Source organism: Zonotrichia leucophrys, chromosome 1, assembly GCF_028769735.1.
Source record: "Zonotrichia leucophrys gambelii isolate GWCS_2022_RI chromosome 1, RI_Zleu_2.0, whole genome shotgun sequence".
NCBI classification, from domain to species: Eukaryota; Metazoa; Chordata; class Aves; order Passeriformes; family Passerellidae; genus Zonotrichia; species Zonotrichia leucophrys.
The window spans coordinates 20,918,843-20,944,367 of NC_088169.1; the positions used below are offsets into that span (position 1 = coordinate 20,918,843).

At 40.6% G+C, this 25,525-nt stretch overlaps 1 protein-coding gene across 3 annotated transcripts in view; it reads right to left on the reverse strand.

Annotated features, from left to right (window-relative positions):
* Positions 1 to 1,629: 1,629 nt before the first annotated feature.
* Positions 1,630 to 25,525, reverse strand: part of SHROOM2 (shroom family member 2) — a 116,224-nt gene continuing 92,328 nt past the window's right edge. For all 3 annotated transcript variants that reach the window (XM_064708700.1, XM_064708709.1, XM_064708691.1), the window contains exons 6-10: positions 18,375 to 19,124; positions 14,133 to 14,684; positions 13,081 to 13,261; positions 8,328 to 8,600; positions 1,630 to 4,459 (exon numbers count right to left, since the gene is read on the reverse strand). In XM_064708700.1, coding sequence (XP_064564770.1) covers positions 4,193 to 4,459; positions 8,328 to 8,600; positions 13,081 to 13,261; positions 14,133 to 14,684; positions 18,375 to 19,124 — 2,023 coding nt within the window. In that variant the 3' untranslated portion in view covers positions 1,630 to 4,192. The remainder of the gene's footprint in view (positions 4,460 to 8,327; positions 8,601 to 13,080; positions 13,262 to 14,132; positions 14,685 to 18,374; positions 19,125 to 25,525) is intronic.

A 25,525-nucleotide genomic window follows, 5' to 3' on the forward strand; every position in this document is an offset into this window, starting at 1 on the left:
TGTTTATTGTAGCCTGAACTAAAGGGATACCTGCTCTGCTTGTAGGTGTGCTACTGTAGCCTGAGTGAGAATTACCTGCTGTTACTGAACTGCATATAATTTATTTATTTCACTTCAGATTTTCCTCTGGAATGTAGTAAGTTAACCTACTTCAAACAGAACAACTTTATTCTTAGAAACATTATAAAAACAGCAGGTAGAAAGAATGAAACCCAAGATTACACATGTGAGTTGCTAATGGGTTACCCATCACATGGGTTACCCATCTTAAGAGTTTATGGGCCGTTATAATTAGTATCATGGATCATTATAATTAGTTAAGTTGCAGACTGGAATTGTGGTAAGTAAATGTGATGACTGATTTACCACTGCTGACAAGTGACAACATATAATCCAGTTTAAAGATGTGATTGTTAATTTTCATGTTAATTTTCATTCTGTGGGCATGATCTGCTCAAGTATATAGATAAAAACCAATTTATCTTCTTAAAAACCTGCACAACTGAAAAGCCCTTAATTAGAATAGGCCTCTAAACTTCTGCAGTGAATGAGCAGACACCACTAAAGCAGGAGCTGCTTTCTACTGCATCTCATAAGGGCTTGCTAGAGCTACTGGGCTGCCAACAGGTTACTTCAGCTGTAAAAACTGAGACAATCAAGTACACTAAAATTAGTCACTAGAACCTGATTAGGAAAGAACATTTTGAAATGGTGACTCCTTTGAAATCTGAAGGTCTCAAGTACCCCCTGAGAAAAAATAGAGCTGAATTTCAGTATAAAGGAAGGCAATTAAAAATAAATGCAAATAGTACACAAAAACTAAACTGTTACTCCTCTGGAGCTGCCATCCTGGATTATACCTAATGCTCACAAAAACAGGCACAAACAGGTGGGAGCATGTACAAAGAGAGGGAGAAGAAGGGTGAGAAGTAGTTTAGAAAAATCCTACAAACAACAAAGTATTCTTCTTTCCCTAACTTCCTTTTCCTAGATTTTATAAAGACCTTCACAGACAATCACAGACAATTTCCAGGATCAAGCTATGGTTCTGTGATCTGTGGTCACCTCTACTATAAATTTGTGCATACTTGCCAGTGTTTCCCAGTAAGGCAGAAGACTCTGCAGTTAACCTGAGAATCCCCATTAAACTGAAGTTCCTGTGAAAGTCTGTTACAAGTTGGAGAGTTCACAAGTCATCTGTTCTTGCAGCAAATCTCACACACCACTGACTTTGGATATTTCTGTATGAAGTATCCATTCTAAACATGGATGAAGCTGAAACAGTGGAATTGCCCAAGCAGGAAAATCTAAACTGCTCCCCTAGGATGTGCTCTCTAAGTGGTGAGACCCATTTGTTTTATTGACCCCATAACACATTTTATCTTTCTGCCATCTCATATTCACACTCTTAAATATTAAATACACACAAACACATTTCTGGTACTTACATTGGGAACTTGAGAATGATTAATTACTCAACATTAAATAAGCTGTACAAAGACAACAAACTACTTCAGACCACAAGATAACTGGCCTGGCCTTGAAAAGCACTATTGATGGGCACCACGAGATGGCCAACACTGCAAAGCAGAAGCTTTTGACATTAACACTGCACACAAAAACGAACTCTACATTGAAATATACAGTTTATTTTCTCGAAGTCAAGCAATACCATTTGTCAGTAGGTACATGTTAAGTGTCAGGCAGGAAAACTGTACACTTTCACTCTGGGCTGCAGGATCCAAACAGTTGGAGAAGCACTGTGGAAATCTTTCACTATACAAAGAGATCTAGAACTGAGAACAACAAAGGATGAAGGAACAGCCATCCCCAGGACGCCGAAGGCAAAACATTAGCACCAGATTTTTTTCAAAAAGCAACAGTACAGCTATTTACAGATTTACATATAACATTAGGAGGCCACCATCTTCACGTTTCCAGGGTGATTTTCAAAAGTTTTGAAAAAGGAAAGGAGATATTAGTGTCTACACAACTGTTCTGTGAAAAGGATAATAGATACAGTTTTCACAATATTGCTACCTTTTATCAGAGATCTAAATCAAAGTACTGTATACAAACACATTGTAATTATATTATTCTTCACATTTCACATACACATTTCAGAGTAACCACAATATGTAAAATTTTTAAAATGCCACAGATAAAACAATGCACACTTTTCTCCAAGCTAAGACAAGCATAATTTATTTATGTTTAGTTTTGGGTTTGTTATGGTTAAGGGATAGGTTTAAGGACAAAGGGACCAGTTGTCCTGGGAACATAGCAGCAAATAACTGTGAGATGCCAGAAGACTACATTTCTGAACTAGGAGGGAGAAACTAAGGTCAGCTGTAGGTCTTGTAAAATGGTAGCTCCATTTGACCTCAAGTGATGCACATCAACATCATTTCAATTAAAATTTGGTCCAGGTATACAAAGTAGTGCACGATAAGGGTGTGTGTGGGGGCAACAGTCCTTTTAATGTTTGCACCTGTCTGTAAAGGAACTGCTTCCAGAGGAGTTTTGTTCCCCAGTTCCCCAACTCACAAGGAATTCACTGATCAGTGCGCCTTTCCAGTTCTCTCCCCACAAAAGAGAGGATTCAGGTAAGAAGGACAGAAAAACTCTTCTGAGTGCTGCCATACTGCAGGAGTAGTGGGAAGAATTCTTTGATCTCTTTTCAACAACTGACTGTATTTTCAACCTGCTTAGCTACAGACTGGCATTCACATCAGCCTTGAAAATGGCTTCTGGCTGGGGAATCTATTTGTCTGAGGAGAGATATATCTTTCCCTTAGGACAATGGAAATGGCATATACACAAAGTCTTCCCAGACTTTCTTTGCCTGCAAAACTTTATCTTAACATAGAACTTGACACTTAAGACACTGTAGAATCTTACTGCAGGTATCTACGCAAGTCAGCATAACTCATTATGTGCTGCAAACATGAGTTAGCACCTCTTTTTAGAGCTACTGGAAATTATCTAAGTCAATGGCAGTATTATGAGATCAGATTAGTGATCTGATACTGTGAACTAACATCCTCTCCTTTATCACTGTTCAATGGAAAAAACAAGCAAACAGTCCCACTTATGTTCACAGTTACAACACAGAGTTGCTCCAAGTAATGCACAGTATTTACACAGCAGAATTGTTTCTATTGCATTTGGTAGTCTGAGAAAGAGGAACAAACAACATTATGTAGGTCAACTTCAGTATAACTTAATTGTCTATATAAAACCATCACAATGTTGAGCAACCAGAAGAAAAACACAAGCAGTGTCCTTAACCTACATTTATTTCCATGAAGTGTAGTGGGTTTGGGACAAGAAGAATAAAAACATGCATTAAAAAAGCACAAAAAAGCAAATGAGCCTTGTAAATAATTTAGATGAAAAATGCTTTGAATAAAATCAGCACAGTACTTCCAGCCTGTTTCTTAAATCAAGTACAACTTGGTAAAGAAAATCATTTGCATTGCATTAAGAGTGTACAAATGTCTTGCAAAATAATTTAAAAAAAAATCTTTATCTAGGTAGGCATTAGGTGATTTGCAAGCTGCTTAAGAAGCATTTAATTAGACTGATTTTGAAGTTGTGTTCTGCATGGGGAAAGTGCCATCCTATATACAATATTACAAAAAAGTGTCTGATGCCACAGGATCAGAGTGACACTGCATTTCAGCAATCTGAATATATTAGCTATAAGATGCATGCTTCCCCTATTTAATGTGTCTTTAAAAAACATAAAACCCCACTAAATTTAGAGCTTCTAAATGTGTGTGCATTTGTGAGTTGCTGTAGGGTTTTCCAGCAGACTGTGCAGCATCTGAACATAAAGGAACTATACAACCTATTCTAAAAAACATTGTTTGCATGCACAACTGCCACAAACTTTGAACATACTGAGCAGAAAGGTTAAGAGTCTCTCCCCTTTTGTGGAGCTTTCTGGAAGTTAAGCAATGAGGAACAGCTGTAGAGTCCAGCAATAAAAATGTGTTCTAGAAAAATTAAATACATCATTCAAAAAAAATGAAAGAGAGCATTATTGCTGTAGTGAGAGCTATTTTTCTCTTGTGCACTTGTTTCTCTACCAGACACTCAAGCAAGCCAAGAGACTCATTTGTACACTTGGAAACTGCCCCATCCCTTCCTTCTTTCCCATTTTCCCACTGCTGGTTGGACTGTGCCCTTATTTGAGCCGCTCAGGCTGGAGGCTGTCAGTCAGACACTTCAGCTGCTCCTCCCCCAGCTTGATCTTGTCCTCAAGCTCTCTCTGCTCAATGATGAGGGCTGACTTCATCTTCACAAAGTGCTCATAGTCTGCTAAGTTCTCCTCGCTCAAGTAGTTGGCCAGGATGTCGAAGACAATGCGCTCTCGCCGATCCAGGTTCTCCTTCAGCTCCTTGGCATCCTCGTGTTGCTGGGTCAGCAGCTTCTGCTTATCTACCAGCGTCCGCTTAGGAGAAAGGAAAAACAGTTCAAAATTCACTGGGTTCACTAGGCTGGGACAACAGCCTCACTCTTCAATTCTCTCTCAAGTTGGTTTTAGCTACAGAGACCTTCCTGAATATTTAGAAAGGTGGAAGAAGAACACGCCTTAAAATTTAGACTAATAAAATGCATTAACAAACTGATAAAAAAAAGTAGTAAATCAATGAAAAACACACCATTACTTTCTGTTGGTCACAAAAGCATTACTTCAAAGACTCCTTTACTATTTAATAGTTATGAATAGCTGTATACAACAGAGTTGCCTTTGAAGAATAGTTATTCAAATTAGGACTCAGCTGTCTTACATCTTCCATACAGCACTGGCACAGCTGTGGTTCCAGAACCCAGAAACAGACCAGCCAATGGAGCCATTTGTCCTTATACAGCTCCTGACACTATTTAGCAATTCTGCTGCACCCACAAGCCTTTCCAATGACATGTGAAGTCCTGTGGTCTTCAGATGTGAGCAAGAGTGAAAGCTGAGGCAAGACCACAGCAGGGCAAAAGGGAAGCAAAAGAAAGAGGCCAGCAGAGGCCAGCAGCCTCTCCCCCAGCATCACCTGTCTGCACAGCCAGCAGCCCCACCTGAATCACCTAGCTGCCCTCTGGCAGTACATGGAGAGACAGGAGCACCACCAATCCAAACTATTTCAGATGTCTACCTACAAGTGATTGCTTTTTTCCAGTGACAGAGTATGGAAGGCTTACTCTGACATCAAGAATTCTGTACAGGTGTCTGAACTTAATTAAAAAGTGCCCCTAAGAGGTACCAATCCATAACTTCTAGCTTTGCTTCAGAGATGAATTTTCTTTGAGAAGCTTTCTTCAAATAAACCTCAGTCTGTTCTAATAAACGTGTCCATCTTTTTAATTTGCACCTACTGTTAAATCACACATGCTGTTTAATAAGCCTGAAGGATTTATAGAGAAATGTTTTTGTAGGATATAAAACAATCTTTTCAAGATGGAAGTATGAGACAAAGGGGGCTACAGACTAGTGAGCTTTAATAAACCTACCTGTCAGAGTTCCTCATGCATCCTGTGCTGACTCTTTCTACAGACAGACCAAAGCTCAAGAGTGAAATGTTTTCAGATCTGTGCTCTCAATGTACTTAAAATACACAGCCTAGATTAACTCAGGATTCAAGACAGCTATGGAAGACAAATCAGAAAAATCACACACTATTAGAAAAAAGTTTAATCTTCCCTTGAGCTTATGCCAGGGGAAAAAATCCCACTGCAAATTGCAAGCAGAATTATCTGCTGCAAAGAGATGGAACTAAAAGTTCTCCTGAGCTCACCAGGGAAGTAGCAGATAGCCTCAAACCCAGAAGTGTGACTAAACTGCTCCCAGGGCAGCCTTGCAGGTGTGTGCATGCTGAGCAGCAGTAACTAGCCAGAATGCAAGAGGATGTGGACACGAAGTGCAAGCAATGAGAAGACACGGGCCTTGTTTGTAAGGGGAAGAGGGCTGGTAGCTCTTCAGATGAAGCCCCTTTCAGAAGCTGAACTTGAAATACCTGATACTGTTCCCTGTGGCAAAAAAAAGACCCACAGCAGAGCATCTGACAAAGTATTAACTCAGCAGTTATTATTTGACTGCTTTTATTGAGAAAGTCTGGTAAGCTGTTGCTGGCTCCTAGAATGTGGAAAGCTATCAGAGCAATGTTTATTAGACAACATCATCTTGGAAAGAAAAATCACTGGTCACTGGGATTATACTCCCCAACAATGGAAGCAAAATCCTCTGTTTTGTTTGTATGGTACATTACTGGTTCACCACATTTTATCATTTGACCTACTAAAAGGACAAATACTAAAGGACAACCAAAAGAGCCACAAGCACCAGTCTAAATGCAACACTTTAAGATACATTTCATAGAATCACAGAATGGTTTGGGTTGCAGGGCACCTTAAAGATCATAGAGTTCCAACCCCTGCTCCCACCAGACCAGGTTGCTCAAAGCCCCATCCAACCTGGGCTTGAATATTTCCAGGTAGGAGGGTGGGTACCTCTCTGGGCAGCCTGTTCCAGTGCCTCACCACCCTCAGGAAAACTTCTTCCTAACATCTTATCTAAACCTGTCCTCCTTCACCAGAAGGCCATTCTCTCTTGTCCTATCACTGCATGTCATTGTAAAAACTCCCTCTTGTAAGCCCCCTTTAGGTACTGGCAGGCTGCTCTAAGACCTCTCTGGTATTGTTTTCTCCAGGCTGAGCAGCCCCAATTCTCTGTTTGTGCAGTGCTCAGGCCTGTGATCAACTGAGTGGCCTTGCTCTGGCCGTGTTCCAGCAGCTCCCTATCCTTGCTGTGTTTTGTGCCCTAGAGATGGATGCAGCACTGCAGGGGCGTCTCAGGAGCAGAATTCCCTCCCTTGACCTGCTGGCCACACTGCTTTTGATACAGCCCAGGATACATTTGGCTCTCTGGGCTGCAAGTGCACATTGCTGGGTCATGTTGAGCTCTTCATCCACCAATACCCCCAAGTCTTCCTCCCCAGGGCTCGTCTCAGTCCTGATGGATCTCTCCTGGTGTTACTATGGCAAGATTGGTGTCAGCGCATGTGAAGATGAATGGGGATTGAAATATGTTAGGGATTTGGAGTTCTGTCAGTGTAAATGTGACATCAGAACACACAATTTCTGATTGTCCTTACTACACCACCTCCTCACCATCTTCCTTTTCCACATCCAGCCAGTAAACTATTTTCATCACAGCTCTCAGACTGTGTTTCCTATGTACCCAAATCATGGTAGCTCCTTCCCCATCACAAAACTGCAACACTTAGAAAAAAGTCTAATGAAGGATTAAATTTCTCCAAGTGTCAGAAGCTTTGATCTGCCCTTTAATAGGCTGTCAAATACTTTCCTTTCCGCCTCAGTCAGAGAGAAGCCTGAACAGCCATTAATCAAGTATGTTGGGGCCAAACAGCAAAAGCAGAGCTTCAGATCAGTCCCAGCACTTACTGGTTCTTATGTGTGAAATAATGCAACAGGCTGAAGTAGCAACATGAAGCCACAGCCTGTGGAAAAAATTCTGTTACAACATTTAGGTGGACTGTTGGCATTTCAGTGCACAGCTACAAGCCAAAAATCCTGCTTCACATTCACTTAACCATAGAAGCTAAACTCACTCCAAACACACACCCCCTACACACTCTCTATTTATTTTAGCCCAAGTTTCACAGGATCTACATCTCTCCTTTGATGCATATCTGTGTTGCTATCTCTCTCCTTCCTAGGTAAGGTCTGATGGGATTTGAAGTTAAAAAAATTGCTGCAAGCCATGTCTCCCCCTGTTCCCCCCCTCTCCCCTGCTTTTTTTTAAAGGCTTGTCCTTCTGTTGTTTCTTGTTCTTGCTCCTCACTAGGCATTGTGGAAGGAAGCTGTAGTAGATGAGAAGCATTTTCTTTTTAACAACCTTATAGATTTGTATCAAGATCCTCACTGAGTATAAAGAAGTCTGCAAGCTTTCTGCATTACAGCACAAACACTCCTTTTCAAATCTTGAATTGTTACCATATTTTTGTTCGCCTCCTTTTTATGCTCTTATCAGCAGATTCTCATTTTCTTTAAACTTCTGCCAAGAAGTCTGTTTTCTAGTATGTTGCACCCCAAACCCACTTTTTCTCAGCAAGCCATTCCAGTATTCCAAGAAAAGAAGGCAAAGAGGAAAGTTTTAAGAAATCTAAAAAAAAAAAAAAGTCTTAAGAAATTTATCCACATACCATCCCTCATGCTGAGTGCTGCAACTTAGATAAACAAAACCAGGCAAACTCCCCTGTCCCATGAGCTTCCCTAAATGCAGGAATATTATTGTTGGCCCTTCTCACCCGTTCTTCAGGAGAGGTGTTGTCATCCAGGTTATTGAGGGCGTTTTCCACCCGGGCCAGACGACCAGACAGGGACAGCAGGAGGTTGACCACTTTGTCAAGGTCACCAATAAACATCTTGAATTTGTCAAACTCATTTGGTTTGCAGACTTCTTTCACAATGGCCTCTACCTCCTCTCCCAGGATATTGTTTGCTTGGATGTCTTCCAGAAGTGTCTCCCGTGCCTCTCTCAGCACCTGCAGCTTCCTACTAATGCTGTCAATAAGTTCTTGCTGTGGAAAATAAAGGAGATAAGAATTTATTAGCACTACTGCCTTTTTCCCTACTTCTGAAAGTCATGTCAGCTGGCACTTTAATGCATTTCAGACTTCCATGAGGCTTTGACAATGAGTGCATTACAAATAAATACCTGCCTGTGTCAAAGGTCTGTATCTCTGCATTCAAAGGTTCAGGACATAGCTGCACAATGCTCAGCTTAAGACCTGTGCTAAAGCAAATTACCTTGGTGGGAAAAGATGAAGTCTTTTCACCCTACCAAGAAGCCTTCCTGCCTTTTCTCTGAGCAGCTTCAGAGCTGCTATGAACAGCAGAAAGTACAGAACGTGTCTGTGTCTCTAAATATCAGGTCAGATCCACAACACCTTGCTGAAGAGCTACACTTAGGAAGATACACAGTACTAGAAAAACAATCCTATATTTTCCACATGATGCAGTTAAAACTAGGGCACTGTCAAGCTTTCTTTTCCTTTCTGCATAACATTAGCATTCCTCCAATAGCAGTCCTTCCACTCTCAGAAAATCTTCGCATTAACAGTGCCTTACAACATTTCTGCAGGGTAGTCATAATCCCTAGGGCACAGGGAATAAAATCTACTGTAGTGTACAAAGCAGCTCTGCACAAAGCTGTGCAAAGTGGCTCTGCCAAAGGACCAAAGAAGCATCACTGTCCTGGGCCAGGCGAATACACAGCCTCACCTGAACTGTGGGGTGTTCTGTACTGCAGTCCCCACTGCCTGAGGTACACTTGCACTGCCTTAGAAAAGCACATCAGGTGCAGAACCAGCAGAAACCAGACCAAGAATCCAGATCTCCTTTGATCACCTGTGGTCCCTCTGTACTTCTCTGCATTTGGGCAAGAGCTCTTGTTTCTCACATGCCCATTAGCTTTTGGTGCACAAGGGGTGTGAGTTAGCTCAGCCAGCTGCAACTCTGAGATCATTCACACCCTAAAAATGCCTTGTTATTTAAATGTAGGTGCCTATTTGGTATTCAGCTAATTTCAGGTAAGAAAAATTTCCAAAGTGTTCTCTAAACAAACACCTCAGTGCAAATTCTGAATGAAAATGGCATCCTTTAAAATAGTCATTATTTCACAGTACCCCTAGCTCTTTTTTTTTTAATTGCTCATGACATTCTTTAGGAACTCTGCTTTCTAAATGCAAATCTGATTACAAGCCTTCATGATTACTGAGAAACATACTGATAGCAGCTGCTGCTCACAGAGGCCACTGAACAGTCATTGCCAATTTATTTTGGGAACAAAAACCAGCACAAAACAAAGTCTGTCATCTTAACAGAAAGCAACTACACCGAGAAAAAGCAGCAGTCTTTTTGAAAGTAGAAATTCAACCCATGGATTATCCATACTGTTTTTTCGTTTTTGATTTAATGTACTCAGTCCAGGTTAATCTGGATCTGGGTTATCTGCTAGCTTTGGTGCCCAAAAGATTAAGGTAGTAAGCAGTTCTACAGATGCCTGCTTTACTGACTGATTAATCTGCAGGATTTTATTTTTCCCCCTTCTCTGAATGCAAATGCAGTTTGATCTGGATTATGTAGGTCACAGTGCTACACTCTCACTTCCCTCAGATGACATGCACTATGCTGCTGTTTCACCATTTCAAACACAGCAGGATACTGTGGTGCTCTATGTTATTATCTCAGGGTTTTTTTCACTTCTGCAGCTATGCTGCAACTTTGTTTAATTAAAAAAAAAAAAGCCATAGCTGCTCAGCATTTACTGATCTGGTCTGCCAGTCCAGATCAGCTCTCTCAGTTCTTTTTTTAAAAAAGAACGAAGCCATTTTCCCAGTAACATCCCTGCAGCTGAAGCTAAGCTCTAAAGCACCAATTTTTCAGGTGAGAAGGCCATAAATACCAAGACTGTCATATCTATTAAGAATTGGATTATGATTACTGATTGCTTCAGACTCAGATGAAGCAGCCTCTGCATGCAGCAGCTGTGAACTCACTACATCCTTTTGCTAAACAGCAGAAAACCCGTATTATGTTCAGTATCTACTGAGCCAGAAGAGCTGCAGTCTACATCTTCAGGCTGGCAGATGAATAATTTATAGCTGTAGCAGTACACAAGAAAACAATAAAGTGATTCTTGCTGATCTGACTAGCAACACAGAAGGTGGTTCAGCAGAGTGCTGCTTAGGTGGCTCACTGCTTGGCATGCTTTTGTGTAAATTACACTCTGCTTTCAGCTCACCACCCCATTCCTAAGGAATTCAAGCCTCAAACCAGATGAAAATTGGTATACATGAATTATACTCTTCATCAGTTGCTGAAATTTTCCTAAGGGCAAAGGGGAAACTTCTACACAGCAATAAATGGATTTTCCTCACTACAAAAACCACTCTTATAGCATCTTCAAAATCTGATCAGTATTTTATAATTGTGGTAAACCTACATTAAACTCAGTACACAAGACACACACATTCCATTTGGGCTAGCTGGGAATACAAGGATTAGCTCAAAAAATCAAAATTAAAAAATTAACAACTCTATATGAAAATCCAATACTTATTTCCAAAGTGAAAAATATCACCCCACATTTCTGGTTTGCAGAGCAGAGAATGACAAATACAGGAATCATTCCACAGTGGACTGCAATTAAAATATCTCATAACAGAACTACCATTTTCCAGGAATCAAGAAACAGGTTCTGGGCATATGGCCCATGTAAAACTACTGAAGTCATGAAGTGTGCCACTGAAATGTTCAGGTCCCTAACAGATCCCTTGTTAAACTGCTGCCAAATGTGAGAAGCTGGACCAAGCTGCATCTTGTGTCCATTTAATGAAGATACCTTGACCCACTTACAAAGAGTTTTATATGTTTTCTGACAAGATCCAGGATGAAAGCCCACTGGACTGAGTGCTCCATCTCCATGTGGAAGAGCAGGGAGGGAAACAAGCAGCAGGGCATGTGTGCTACAACATGTACACTTAGAGGAGAAGATGGGAGGGTTCTGCTAAAAGCCCTTGGTGAAAACCTTCCTGTGTCATGTGATTAGTGGTATATACTGAAGCTGGGGGATGGATGGAGAAGTGTGGAAAGGGTAAACATGATTTTCCTGTTAATAAACCAAAAAAAAGTAAATGGCACTCTTGTTTATAAAAGTTTTAGTATTTAGTTTGTTGAGCAAACAAGAAAGGTTTAATTTTACCTCCCTCCTATTCTGTAATTAATGAGAACGAAACTAATTCTGGCAAAATCATGAATGTGACAATCACATGTGGCACCAGATAAAACCAAATTATTTAAAATGAAATGAAATCTCTAATTTGTCTAAGTAGCACAGCTGTTGGATTCAGCAGCTGTCTGGCAAGAGGGTGAGGGAAGGGCTCTGCTGCACACCAAGCCCTGGCAGTGCACAGCACATTGAAGAGTGATGCAGAGGGAGGCTCAAACAACACAGAGGCAACAGAAAACACAACAGCCCCCTCAAATGCAGTGCCAGCCATGCCTGCTCTGAACCACAGGTGGAAATCTCTCATTCTTAGCAACTAAATACAGTCCTAATAATTCAAAATCATTTCTTTGGGACTGGATTATCAAGTACACCCTGGCAGCTGATTTTTAAGCAGAGAGCTGACTTGGACAGAAAAGGTTTGCACACCACTGCATTACTGGCTTAGGTAAACAGAGTTAAACTACATCACTCTACCTGATCAAACAGAACATTTCCTCCAGCTTATCCATACTGGGAACAATTATTAAAATACTTTGTGCCAAGTTGAGATGAATGCAATAATATTACTGCAGGACAACACTTTCTCCTACCACACAAATGTCAGCTCATCATTGTAGTATCTAAGGAATTTTGGTGACCTTTGTTCAGAAATAAAACACCAAAGGATGGGGATGAATGAGAAGACTGCTTCCCTCCCTTGTGATAAGCAACTTCCAATTAATCCACCAGGCTAATTAATTATCTCCCACAATCATTATTAATTTGGGAGGCAGGAGAAATATTCTGCTGTTCATGAAAACAAAGTGGGAGGAAAAAAAATAAAAAAGAAGGTGTGTGCATGCTCCTTCTCTCTCAAGACAAACCCAAATTCTGGACCTAAATTTCAAAAATTTGGAACATCTAAAAGCACCACCAGCTTCAGTGGGATACATAATCACTCCTGTTTCTTTTTACACACTGAGAAAAGAGAAGGACCTCAAATGGAAAATGGTATTTTAAAAAACCTCCTCAAGACTTCTCCCTTTGAGACTTTCCAAAACACACAAGTTGCAAGAAGCACCTAATATGAAGTACCTAAATTCACAGGTATACACTTAACTCATCCCCACAAACACAAAACCCCCCAGAACCAAAAGAAGCTGATTTTTTCCAACTGATCCTGCACATCTAGAAGACCTTATATTGGAGGCTGTTTAATCAAACAAATTCAGTTAATGCAATGAACAGCACTCAGAGCCTCCCACTACACTTTTAGAAATGTCTTCTACCTTCTTCTCTGACAAATCATGATCCAGCTCATCTTCAGAATCATCCTCACTCTGCTGCTGTTGCTGCTGCTCCTGCATGTCCTTCATTTTAATCAGCAGCTCTGCCTTTGGTGCAGATGTGCTGTAGTAAGTAGAATTGGTTGTCAGGGAGATGGCAGATGGTGCACTCTGCTCCTCTTTCCTGGGAAAAAGTCAAAACTTTCATTAACTGCCTTGACACCCTAATCAATGAAAGAAAGAAGAGTGTTTTAGAGCCATCATTTCCCCAAGCAAAGCAGAGGGTTCAAGAGAAAACCATTACCTATATAAATAAGATAAATAAACACTGTCTGAGAATAAAATCTGTATGAGTTCAGTACATGCTCAGCAAAAGTTAAAACTGAAACCACGCAGACAATCATACATCATTACAAGAACTGAAATGCATCAAAGATACTGCATCTGGAAACAAAATGAAAAGTTACATTTTACAAAGAAATGCAAAAAATCTCAGTGTCATAGACGGTATCCTTTTGGATTTGGATAGTACAATGTAAGTATTTAACTTTTTGATTAGGGAATCAAACTTCTTGAGAAGGATACAACTTTTCAGATAATTTGTATCAAGAAAACAAAAAATAGAACATCAATGTGGATGGAATTTATTTTCTTTCTTTGATCTCACTCACTTCTAGGAAATGTCTCATGCCTGCTTCAAGGTGTCATCACAAATTTTCAGCACATAAAAAGGCAAGAATATTGTTCCTTTTCTATTCAGTTACTAGACTGGATGATCTTGGTAAAATATGTAATCACAATGAAATGGCAAAAGTTAGTTAATTCTTGTCAAAAATTGGCTTTCAACCATGTCTTGGAAATCTTTCATATTGTACAACACTTGTTTCTGTCATTAATGGCATCATTAGTAGTATATGCTTGACTACTATTTTATCACAGAAGTCTCAGAAAAGACCTCCACAGAAGGAAGACTCGCCTCCAGCCCCCATGGAATACTGACCCACTCTGGATAGCAGCTTACAAAGACATAGCAGCTTACAGAAGGTAATACTCACTTCTCTTCTGAAATTTTTGGAGAGGGAACTTTTGGCAGAAGCTTCCTGCGCTGCTGAGCCTCTTCTAGGAGATGTTCATCTTTAGGGAATATACCAACCATCAGATCCATTGTTGTTTTTATTTTCACATTAGGATCTAGTATGTCTGCTAGAGATTTATCTCTTCCCACAATTTCTCTGGCGAGTTCCTCTGACTTCCAGTCTTCTAAGGTCTTTTCTTTGGCCTTTACATAGCTGGATGCTTGTGTGGCAGCACTGCTGTCCTTCAAGTTGCTCCCAGGTTCTTCAGCTGGTTGAGGGTCAACTGGTTTGGTTCTGGCTTCTGGCTCTGGCTCTACACCTTGCCTGGTGTAAGCACAGAATCGTGAATAGGACTGCTCAGAAGTGCTGAGTGTTTTAATCTGGTCCTTTTCCAAGCCACTGGGTAAAGCAGGAGGCTCCATGGTACTGACAAGGCTCTGCCGACTCTCCTTCTCTGCACTGCTCTCAGAATGAACTATCTTGATGGGAACCATTTTCACTGTAGTATTGTTGTCTATAACCCTTTCAATTCTGAAAAATAAATAAAATTCATTCTTAGAAATGGAAGAACCTTAAATCTCAATTCATATCTGCAAATCAGAGGGGGAACCCAAAAAGAGAGGTAAGAGAGAGATAATGGACTACTCCTAGCACTGTATCTCAAGCCCTAAATCTACATGTTCTTTTCTGCCCACTAAATAGTATTATTAGTTCATTTGTAGGGGATCCTAACATCAGAGCTGTACAATACTCATGATACAGCACTTCTGTTTGTTTCCATGAACACGAGGGTCCAATCTCAGCAGCCAGGCCCCAGATTTCAGGCAGCACTACTGAATCACCTTTTACCCATTTGCTGCCACAGGCACAGTGGAAAACGCCCTCAGCCCACCCTCAGTGCCTCACACAGATCCAACAGCGGCCTCTCCCCTTGGCCTGACAGGCAGCTGAGCTGCCTGGGGACTCTGTGATGCCCTCACATCAATTCTCAGCTCTTCCAAGGCAAGAGACAACAGACCAGATGGGAGCATCCCACAGGCTAGGTTTTTGCTGAGCTACAAGAATTAAAAAGAATCACACATGGGAAATCTGGAAATCATTCAAAACTTAATTACATGGTTTAAAAAAATCTTCACTTATAAAGTTTCACATATGACATAGAAGCTTAATAAATAGATCCTATCATAGTGTTCTAGATTTCCACCTAAAGAAGAGAAAGCAGTCATTGAAGAGGATAACACACAATTCTGGATATTCTTTTTAAGAGAAGCCTGTAGCAGAAGCTCTGTACTGCACAGCACAAAGGGCCACCTTAGCCATTCAGTAAGGAAAGGTATTTAAAGCAATGCTACCTTAGATTTTTAAGCTGGACAATAACATGTTAAATAACATTACAGAAACATCTGTAGTGTATGTAAATCATATAAGAAACTGAAGTCTAGTTTAATGGTTCTGAGTTTACAAAAAGTTTAAAATTATTGTCATAATGTGGGTTTGGAATCTCTACAGCAAGGAAAGGAACATTGCCTACTAGCTAAAATATCTGGTTTCATCTGGCTGGGTAGCTTGCTGCCTTTCATATAAGTGACCAAGACACACTACAGCTCTTTCCCTCTAAGTGTGGGTGTGTCACTTTCCCTAAAATATAAGCATATACTTTTCTACTGTTGGTAACAGCAGAATCTATTTGACTTGACATTTTTTGTATCTTGCATTTTAAATGTATATTTGCCTCTGAATGAATGTGCAGCCCCTCAGTAGGTATTTACTTTCCACAAGTGCTTTGTGGATATGCTGTGACGTACTGATCCAGCTCCTGGGGCAGGTTTCCAGCCCATGCTGAACGTCCCCACTCCATTCCATCAGGCTGTTCTCATTCAAGGGGACTGTCACTTTGAAGAGCTCACTTCTGTGCCCACTGCTTAGACCCAGCTGCAGACTGGGACTCTCCTTCTGACTGCAGCAGAGCTGGGCAGTGCCCAGCCACCACCCCCAACCCTTTCTTTCGCTTATTTTAATTAAAGCCCACACATTTGAAGCTCCATTAGAATGTGAAGAGGAACATATTTTGGAATTTGGGGGAAATATAAGATGAATGCATGTATGGGGGGCAACTAGAAAAGAAGTGAGCTGAGTGCAATTCCTCATCTAAAATGCCCAGCATCTGTTTTGAGACTTTGAGTACATTCCTCTCAGCCTAGTCAAAGAGTTTCCAAAAATTTAAGGCATCATTAAATCGACTGCTCTCAGTAAAAGCAAAGACAGTTCAACACCAGGTGCTTCAAAAATTCTGTTTCTGCAACCACTACCCTGCTGATTTCTGAAGCTTTGCCATTTGTGGAAAGGCAGCATGAAATTTTGACTTGCAGCAACTCTGATTGTGGACATTCCAAAGCTTAACCCAACCACAAAGAGTCCCTCCTTGACTTGAGCTTAGGTTTAGTGGAAATCTATTGATACACTCTTTTCAGCTTTGCTGCTGCTTAACAGCTGTTTCTGGCAATAGCTGAGCTGTGTGCACCAGCAGGGTACAGTGCACCATCAGTACAGCACACAGTAGTGTGTGTGTGCTTGCCCCACACACATTTCTCTACCTAAATCTCTGCGGGAAACCCTGCACACACACTCACCTTGGCCTGCTGATGAACAAGACACTTCTCTTAAAAGAGTACAAAAGCTATAAGCTAACACCATCAAACATTAGCTGCCCCAGCATGCAAAGTGGCATGTCCAAACACTCCTACACAAGGAGCCAATAGAAATAATAAGCCAAATCTGATTAACTATGTATTAAGATAAACCTACTTTACATATTTTATTCATATGAAATAAACATCATATCAAAAGTTCTGAGGTATGGCCACCACACTTGTCCTTTTTGGCCAAACCTGTTTTAGTGAGTAATTTAATTATTAACTGGGGACAATACATTGTGTGCAAACAAGAGCTGTCTGGGCCTAAGAATTTTAAATGTTAGCAAAAGATTCTCAGGGTAAGTATTTCATTTTTCAGATATGGGCATATAATTAGGCACACCTCAGTGCTCATTTCAATATTAAAGCTTAGCAAAAAGGAAGAACAAATACAATTGCCTTTCTACACATCCTTCGTATCTGTTCATAAAGTAATACATTAAGGAAGTCAAAGCAAAATATTAAGGAAGTCATTATTGTCATATACCTCAGCACATGGATTCTAGGGTTCATATGACATATTGCACTTTTCATTGTAAATTATATTATTACTTCATGTTAAAACACAGCAGAATGAAACCTCATTTTTTCCTCCAGTTGTGAGAGGAAAAACATTAAGGCTTATTTAGGAAAAAAAGTGATTCATGTTTTCATGTCATGAGGCAAAATGGAAAACAGCCTGAGTTTGTTCAACCATTTACATTAGAGTAGAGAAAAGCCATGCCAACTGCTTTTGCTCAGAGAAGCAACCTCTGCAAGAATTTAGAGGTTTTGTTTTCATTCTTTAACCATGAATTATAGTGCTGAAGGATTTATGAAAACCAAGATTCCTGAGCTTCCTGGAAGAGTTTGTTATCTTGTGGGAAAATAACATTTTATGATGTTAGCAGCATATGACAGACGCAGCAATCCATTAATTGCAGTCAGTTGTCTAATTCTGAGTTTATCTACCCTGGGAAATGACTGACAATCTCCTGCTGAGTGTTCAGTCCTTGTCAACATTAAGTGCTGAGGACCCCTCCACAGACAACCTGAAGTGCCACATTTCACTGTAAAAGCAACATAAAACCAGTCATGATTTGGCAAGTGTATATTACTCTGTGTGTTTTCAAAACAGATGTTCTCACAAAGCATCCAGCTTCCCTTCCCACATCTGCTTTGTCCCTCCCTACACTGATTCATGTTTATATACAGACTCAGGTAGGGGAAATGATGACAGGGACTTTTCTGACTTTGCCTGTACATTCAGAGGAAAATCCCTTAGAACCCTCCCCTTTCATTTTCTACTAACTACCAGGTGTAACACCTGGGCAGCACAAAGTCAACTAAAAGAAACCACAGACCAGCTGAAGGACATTAATGGTACCAAAAGGAATTTCACACAAGTCTGTGGTCTCTAAAATATGGTGCAATGGCTCAATGCTTAATGAACTTGAAGAATGTGTAAAGAAAATGAAGAGACAATCAATAATAAGGTCTAAGTGGGCAAGAAGTGTTAATAAAATAGTAAAGGAGTTACATCTAGTACCTGGCTGGGTTCTCATCCTGTAGGGACACAGGAGGTTTATCAGTGAGCTTCTGTGGTGCAAACTGGGGAGAAGGGGACCTTGATGACTCCATGCCAGGTTTTTGAAGATACTGATACTTGGAAGACTCCGACGTAAGGTGTGTTTTTTCTTCTAAGTGCTGACAAACATTCTCTGTGGATGACACTTGCTGGAGCTGCTGTGGATTAGCACTCTTCAGTTTTCCATTGAAAGCTGCAGGGCTCTGACAGAGAGAGGACTGACTGGCAAAGACCTGGCTGGAGCTGGGGGATGAGGACAGGAAGGGCCGGCCAGGTGCTACCAGCAGGGATTCAGAAGAGGCGCCGAGCGGCGGTGCAGAAATATCTGGTCGCCTGTATTTGTCTCTTTTAGGTGGTGGTGGCCTCTGAGGAGCAGGTCCACGCTTCTTGTTCAGCGGCACTGGCTCTGTTCTATGGTTTTCCTCTCCTTTGCCCCAGGACTGACAGGAGTGGTTCTCTTTAGAGGTCTGTGGCTCAGAGCAGGGCAGGTGAGGCACGCTACAATCCTTGCTCTTCTCATTCACATTTTCCTGAGAGTACCGGTAGTCGCTAGGCAATGTCCCAGACCTGCCCCGACTCTCGGGAGGCAGAACTGGAGGTTCTTGCACGTGCAAAGGTCTGACAGAAGACTTCGACTTGTGGCCTAAATTCTGGTCCAGTTGATCACTCTTCCCTTGTGGGCTTTCCCTCAGGGCCCCTGTGTCAGCTTGCCTAGAGAAAAGAACATGCTTTTAGTATGCTCCTGATTTATTTCCTTCGGTGCAAGGCCAATGCACCAACCCAGGAAGCTTGAACACTGAGATCACATCCAACACTGAACACCAACTCCTCCAGTCTATGGTAACTGTACAGCACAAAAACATCCTCTCATGTATGGGCACACATGGTGTACTTAATCTAACGTGATGAGTCAAAACATAATGTCAGGCTAAATTAGGGTATGGAGCGCCACAGGACGTGACACAACCTCTGGGTAACCCGAGGCACTGTGCACAGCTTAGTTAAATGCACAGCCAAACAGCCAAATGCTGGTAGAAAACAAAACTGTCTCCAGTTTTGTTTAATTCTAATACTAAAATATAATTCTCTTATTGCTCCAAAGTCAGTAACAAAGTGTGTGAAACACGCTTTCTTACCTAGGTGCAACAATACTACAATAACATTTTAAAATGTGAACTGAATACCAGGAACTTTGATTATCAATCTGGAGGTTGAATTTTTGTGTGTCTGCTGAAAAATGAAATGACAGCAAACAAAATGTTTGCTGAAGCTAAAAAATTGGGAAAAGTCACTATCTCCTGAATTAAGGCAGAAAAGAATATTTAGAAATTTATTTTCTGGTCAGACTTATTTTAAGGTTGAACTTCTTTTGCCCTGTCAGCACAAATGACAAACAATGGCCAAAAAGGCCTTATCTTATCCTAACTGGTTTTGGGTTTATTCCAGTTTCACACTCTCTCTAGTGAGGAAACAGCCTTTTGCAGTTCCAGGCTTGTCCTTTGCCACACAACACGTAGAACATTTGTGCTCACCAGATAAAGACAAAGTGGGGAAGGAGCAGAAGGCAGGAGAAAGTACCTCTGGAGCCCTGAGAGGAGACTGGTTTGCCCTCTGCTTTAAAGGAGGCTGAAGAGACATTATGAGCTTAGAAAACAAGCTGCAACAAAGAAGTCAAAGGCTTCAGAGTTACTAATGTAAATTATGCTACTGACAGTGCTGGTCTCTGTATTTTTAAATAGTAATCCTGGAGTGATGCACTGCCCAAGCCTTCTTTTGATGTGACTCTGAAAGAGGCATCTTTCCCAGCCCACTTGTAAAATAAAGTTTAGTTGAATTTTTCAATGTAAACACTTTATTAACATCACTGTACCAGTTTTGAGATTGTCTATAGGCAGTTAACACCAGTGTGCAGGAATACAAAATTTGAGATAAAAGCACATACATGAAATAACTATTTAAGTCTGTTGTAAATTCAAGAAGAAAAAAATTTACGCACTGCATTTCTATTTTAATTAAATTAAAACAAATATTTAAATTGAAGTATTATGGAAAGATGACTGATTAGATGTGGATTCCTGAGAAGTCACATACACAGTCTTTCTCTCTCATGCGAAGTGTTAAACCTTAAAATTCAACTTTAACCAGTAAATTTTAAATTTAACATGAATGAGGAGATTAGTGTTGTTGACATTCAAGTCTCTTTATATTGCTCTCACCTAAGAGTAGCTGGTTCAGACAACTTCAAGTTGTCTGGCAAATTCAGAGTCAATTCTGATTTACAAAACAGTATTTATTGACTCCTCCTTTAACAGTAGATGAAGGACAGTTTTGTGAAGTAGAAAATTATACAAAAGGCCTGAAAGACCAACACTATTCAGGTTTGGTTACATGGCATCTCAAGAGTAAGCTCATTTTCCCTAGTGAGTTCAACGTAAGCAGAACCAGGCCTGTAAATAGATCCACTAATTTTAATGGAAATATTTACCAAATGAAGACTGCAGGCCTTACATATGAAATACTGTGTTTAAACCAATATTTTTCATGTCTAGATAACCCATGAACAGCACAATTTTCTCCTTGTTAACCCGTAAAGAAGCTCTTCAGGCCTCCCAATTCATCTTCACATCCATAAGCCACAACAAAAGCCAGTGCAAGAGATGCTCTCAGGTGCACAGAAAAATCAAGGGTATGACACAAAATGTTGCAAAGACAGCAATTACATGCATTACCTCAGCCAGTTTGCAAAGTATTCCATGAACTTGGCATGCACATTGGGATTGGGAGTGCTGGTGGAAGCAAACAGGACAGAGAACACCACCAATCTGACACATCTGCATATCCAAAACATTTAACCAATATATTGGTGCATATATATTGTTATTTGTCTGGCTCAAAAATAATGAATGCTCTAGCAATCATGTCACTTTCCAAAACTGAGCAAAAGGACATAAAGAACTACAGCAGAGAGAAATTTAGAGATGCCATATTTGGAAACATGGAGAAAAAATTCAGAGATTACACACAACTTCATACAGCTTCCACAAAATCAATAAAAAATTTTGCAGCGCCACACAAAATGGGTCTGAGGAGAGGTGGTGGCTACATTCAACACTGAAGCTAAACTGCATTCAGTGTGAGTGCATCTTCATGCAAAACATGCTCATCACATTTTTTTGGAGAGATGTAAGCTTACTGTTCAGAAAGGAGGAAAAGAAAACGAGCTTCAAGCCCCAGGAGAACAGAGTGGCAAGAACCTGCAAAGGTGTTACATTATTATCAATACTGAGAAGTCCACTAAGCTGCTTGTTATTTGTCATTGCATTATGTAATAATCTGCCCACAATACAGCTGGTTTGGAAATGAGGCCCATAGGATTATGCAAAGATAACATACCACTGAAAGGAACTCATCATTTATAACCAAATGCCACAAAGTGAGAGACAGAATAGTTTTAAATCATCTGAAAAAATGACAATTGACTTAATTACTATTTTCATTCTAGATAACAAACCAGCCAACATGAAAAACATTAAACTCTTAGCTATCTTCAAACCCAAAGCTCCCCTACCCCATAATACAATGCCACAATTACCCCAGTTGCAGGAGCCTTTCTGAGACAACACAACTGGGAAAGCTCATGCACATTCCCCACCCCAGCATGGCACATTACAGCTTCCACTGCCAGGCAACTCACACCAGTCACTTAACCCCAGCTGCAAAGGAAGTGCAATTAAGAGTCATGTTATTGCTACAAAGTAGTATTCAGCAAGGGTGAGTCCAGTACAGGAGTCTAACACGAGTCTTTTCTACTGCATTTGTTTTTAGTATTTTGCTGTAGGAGCTTTCCTATCTAAATGGCAGGAGGCAGAAAACCAATGTGGGCTTCTGACTGAAAAGAAGGAATTGCTTCATTACACAAACCAGTCCTTCACATTTTTGAGAAGCTCTCATTTAGCAGAGGGCTCAGCATTCCCAGAGGGGATCTGTGTAGAGAGACAAGAGGCTGAGCACTCATCAGTGAATGCAGGAGCAGCTCCACTCTCTGTCTTGCACTTTCCCAGTGGCCACAGCCACCCCAGCACCACTTACTGCAGTGGGGGTGGCAATGTGGATCTCCACACTGGCACAAAGTACTTTCTACCTCAATGGACAAGTACCTCTCTGTTTCCTTCTGACCCCATTAGCTTGGGGCATACACACTCAAGACTGAAATATTAAAGGCCATGTAAAGAATAAGCTGGGCAAAAACCTCCCAGGTCTCATCCCCAGCCTGGACACCTCCAGTCCCCCGAGCAATACTACAACAGGCTATTCCAACAAATCAGAGAGAGGTAACAGTAATGTGAGCTCTTGCATGAAGGTTAAACCATATACACATACACACACATTAACCTGGAGCCTGCCAGTGGAGTCAGTGAGCATTTACAAAAATGAATCATTATGTATAGATGTCTATCGGAAGAATAACATTTTTGGTTGCCATAAAAAACAACTCCAAATAACTTTCTTCATTTGCCCCATACTCAAGACTTGACTAAATCTGGATAGAGAGATAGCCAATGTTGTATCTCAATAAATGAAAGTGATTTCAATAAACTCAGTGTGTTTGATTTTTATCTGTCTGATTTACAGTTTCTTGAGAACACTTCAGGCCAATCCAAACAGTGCCACGAGACGCTCCAACTTCAAAATCCCAGACTAGATAAGCTTTGCAAAAATGCATTAGCCAACATTTGAAAAATGTATCATTTGTTAAAGACCTGACCTCTGTGCAAAAGTTTCACCATAAAACATAAGCATGGTTATGTAACCAATGATATGTCCTGCACTAACTCACTGGCAAAGGAGAGCAAATGGAGTGGCTGTTTCTGATTTAATTTAAATTCCTTCTCAAGAACTACAAGCTACACTGGAAAAAGGCCTTCATACCTGAGTATGACTCTACAATAAAAGTCCTCTCCCTACAAAAACAAACACTGAAAATCAAGGCCACAGTTTTGCAGTCCCTTTAAAGTGACCATGTGCAGATACTCTGCCAGAAGAGGCAGTCTCCTTCTTAGACACTTTGAGCTTTGTCTTCCTGCTCCTTCCAGCATACCAGCAGTAGGAATTGTACAGCCCCACAGAAAACTGGATCAAGGACCTGACCTGGCTTGAAACAGATAATTATGTGGCTTAAAGCAATTGGGAAATACTGTCTTTGCATATGACAAAATCCTGTTTATAGGCACAGCTCTTGCCAATACTTTTTAAGCTATGAACTTCATGTGCTGAAACTATGTTTTGATTGTGTATTTTTCTGGCACGTGGCACACTTGGATTCAAAGGCACTTCTGAAATAATCCACAAATAAAGGGTAGTTTCTTCTATCCAGTATAGTTCTGCTTGAGACAACACAATGCTATGAATTTAGAATGGGGTTTCCAAGACTGCTGGAAATTCAGGAAAAAATTTGCCGTCTAATGTCACATTTTAATCCACATTGATAAGCACTAACTAATGCATGATGAGTGTCTTCTATTATTTCAGAAACTTTAAAGGTACAAAGGCATCAGCTCCCCTAAGAGAAGACAGGTGGAAGCCAAGTGGGATATGCTGGGCTATCTAAGGTCTCACAAGATACCTGTGTTTAGACAACCATTAAGCCAACCAAGCTTAGCCAAGTTAGAATTAAAACTGAGTTCTCTGTGGACTACAACTTGACTCAGGACTTCATTTGACAGAGATGTCTCCCTTCTGTTACTTCTCTCAATCCTCATCAGAGTCCCATATCCTTTTTTTTCTTCAGAGGGTCCAGGACCACTTAAGCCCTTAAATTAGTTTTACTATTGGAATACTCAAGAGACACTGACCACACAGCACCACAGTTTGGACATGCAATACCAGGGCAATTGTTTCACCCCTGTCTAATTTTTCTGATGAACTCTCTATCTGCTTTCACTACTGAGTCAGTACAGCACACACTATTTATCAGATAGCGACAATGACACGTATTCCAAAGATGTTATATGAGAGCTTTATGAAAGTACTCGGAAATCTTAAAAGATAAATGCAGAGAATAAAGAACCCTCTAAAGAACCATGATGGCTGCACCCTAACAGTCATGCCATGAAGAGGCACAGCATACAAGCCACTACAAAGAAGCAGAGCTGTCCACTGCCTTGGTCTGAAGAGGCAGATGATGGCAACCAGCATCCAAGAAGCACTACTGAAGCAAACGGTCCTAAACCAAAACACGTGTTAAGATGAAAAGAATAATGAATACTGAATGATGAGGGAATGCTTTCTCTCTCTCAAGGGGGGAAGAAAAAAGGCCTGTCAGAAGACAACTGAAGGTACAAAACTAGCAAGGTATTTCACAAAGTATATCCCACAGCACATCACTGGTACACTACAACCTGTTCATCATGGTGCAAGTGTTGGTTCTTCAACTCTGTCTCTGAAAGCCTGTTAACATTATCTGTGCCTCAATGGCAGCTATCTGTTTAGTCAGTCACACTAAATACAGCTTAGTTGTTGCACCCAATGTGATAAAGCAAAATGTCACTCTACCTTAACAACCCTTGCATTATCACCTGGCTTTATCACAGAATGAAATACAATAACAGACACTGCTTGCCAGTCCATCGATCCCACCAGAATTTCTCTCCTGTCCTGCATGCATGGCAACATACACACTGCAATGAGTTTTCCTATCTCATTCTGCCTCTCTAAAAATGTTGCCTCTTTCCCCATGAAAATCAGAAATAAATAAATAACAAAGAACATATCCACTCAAATTCTGCAGTAAATAGACAAAGTTATGTTGATGGATGAATGTAGGCCAGTCATGGGTAATAGCAAAAGACACAGGCCCCTAACAAAAATAAAATCTAAATAAAATTATATTTCTTACAGCAGCACAAGGGAAGAATCTTGTGGGAAAGGGCAGGGGGAGCGATGCTTTCCTTTCCTTAGTTCAGAAAACAAAAGCCCCTCCTCCATTCTGCTGCACATCAAAAATAAACAATAAAAGGTAATTTTTATGGCTGCATTCTTACTGCTTTATCTATTGCATGCCTCTCCTAGCACACAGGGGATTACCTGCATGGAATTAAAATTACTTCTACTCA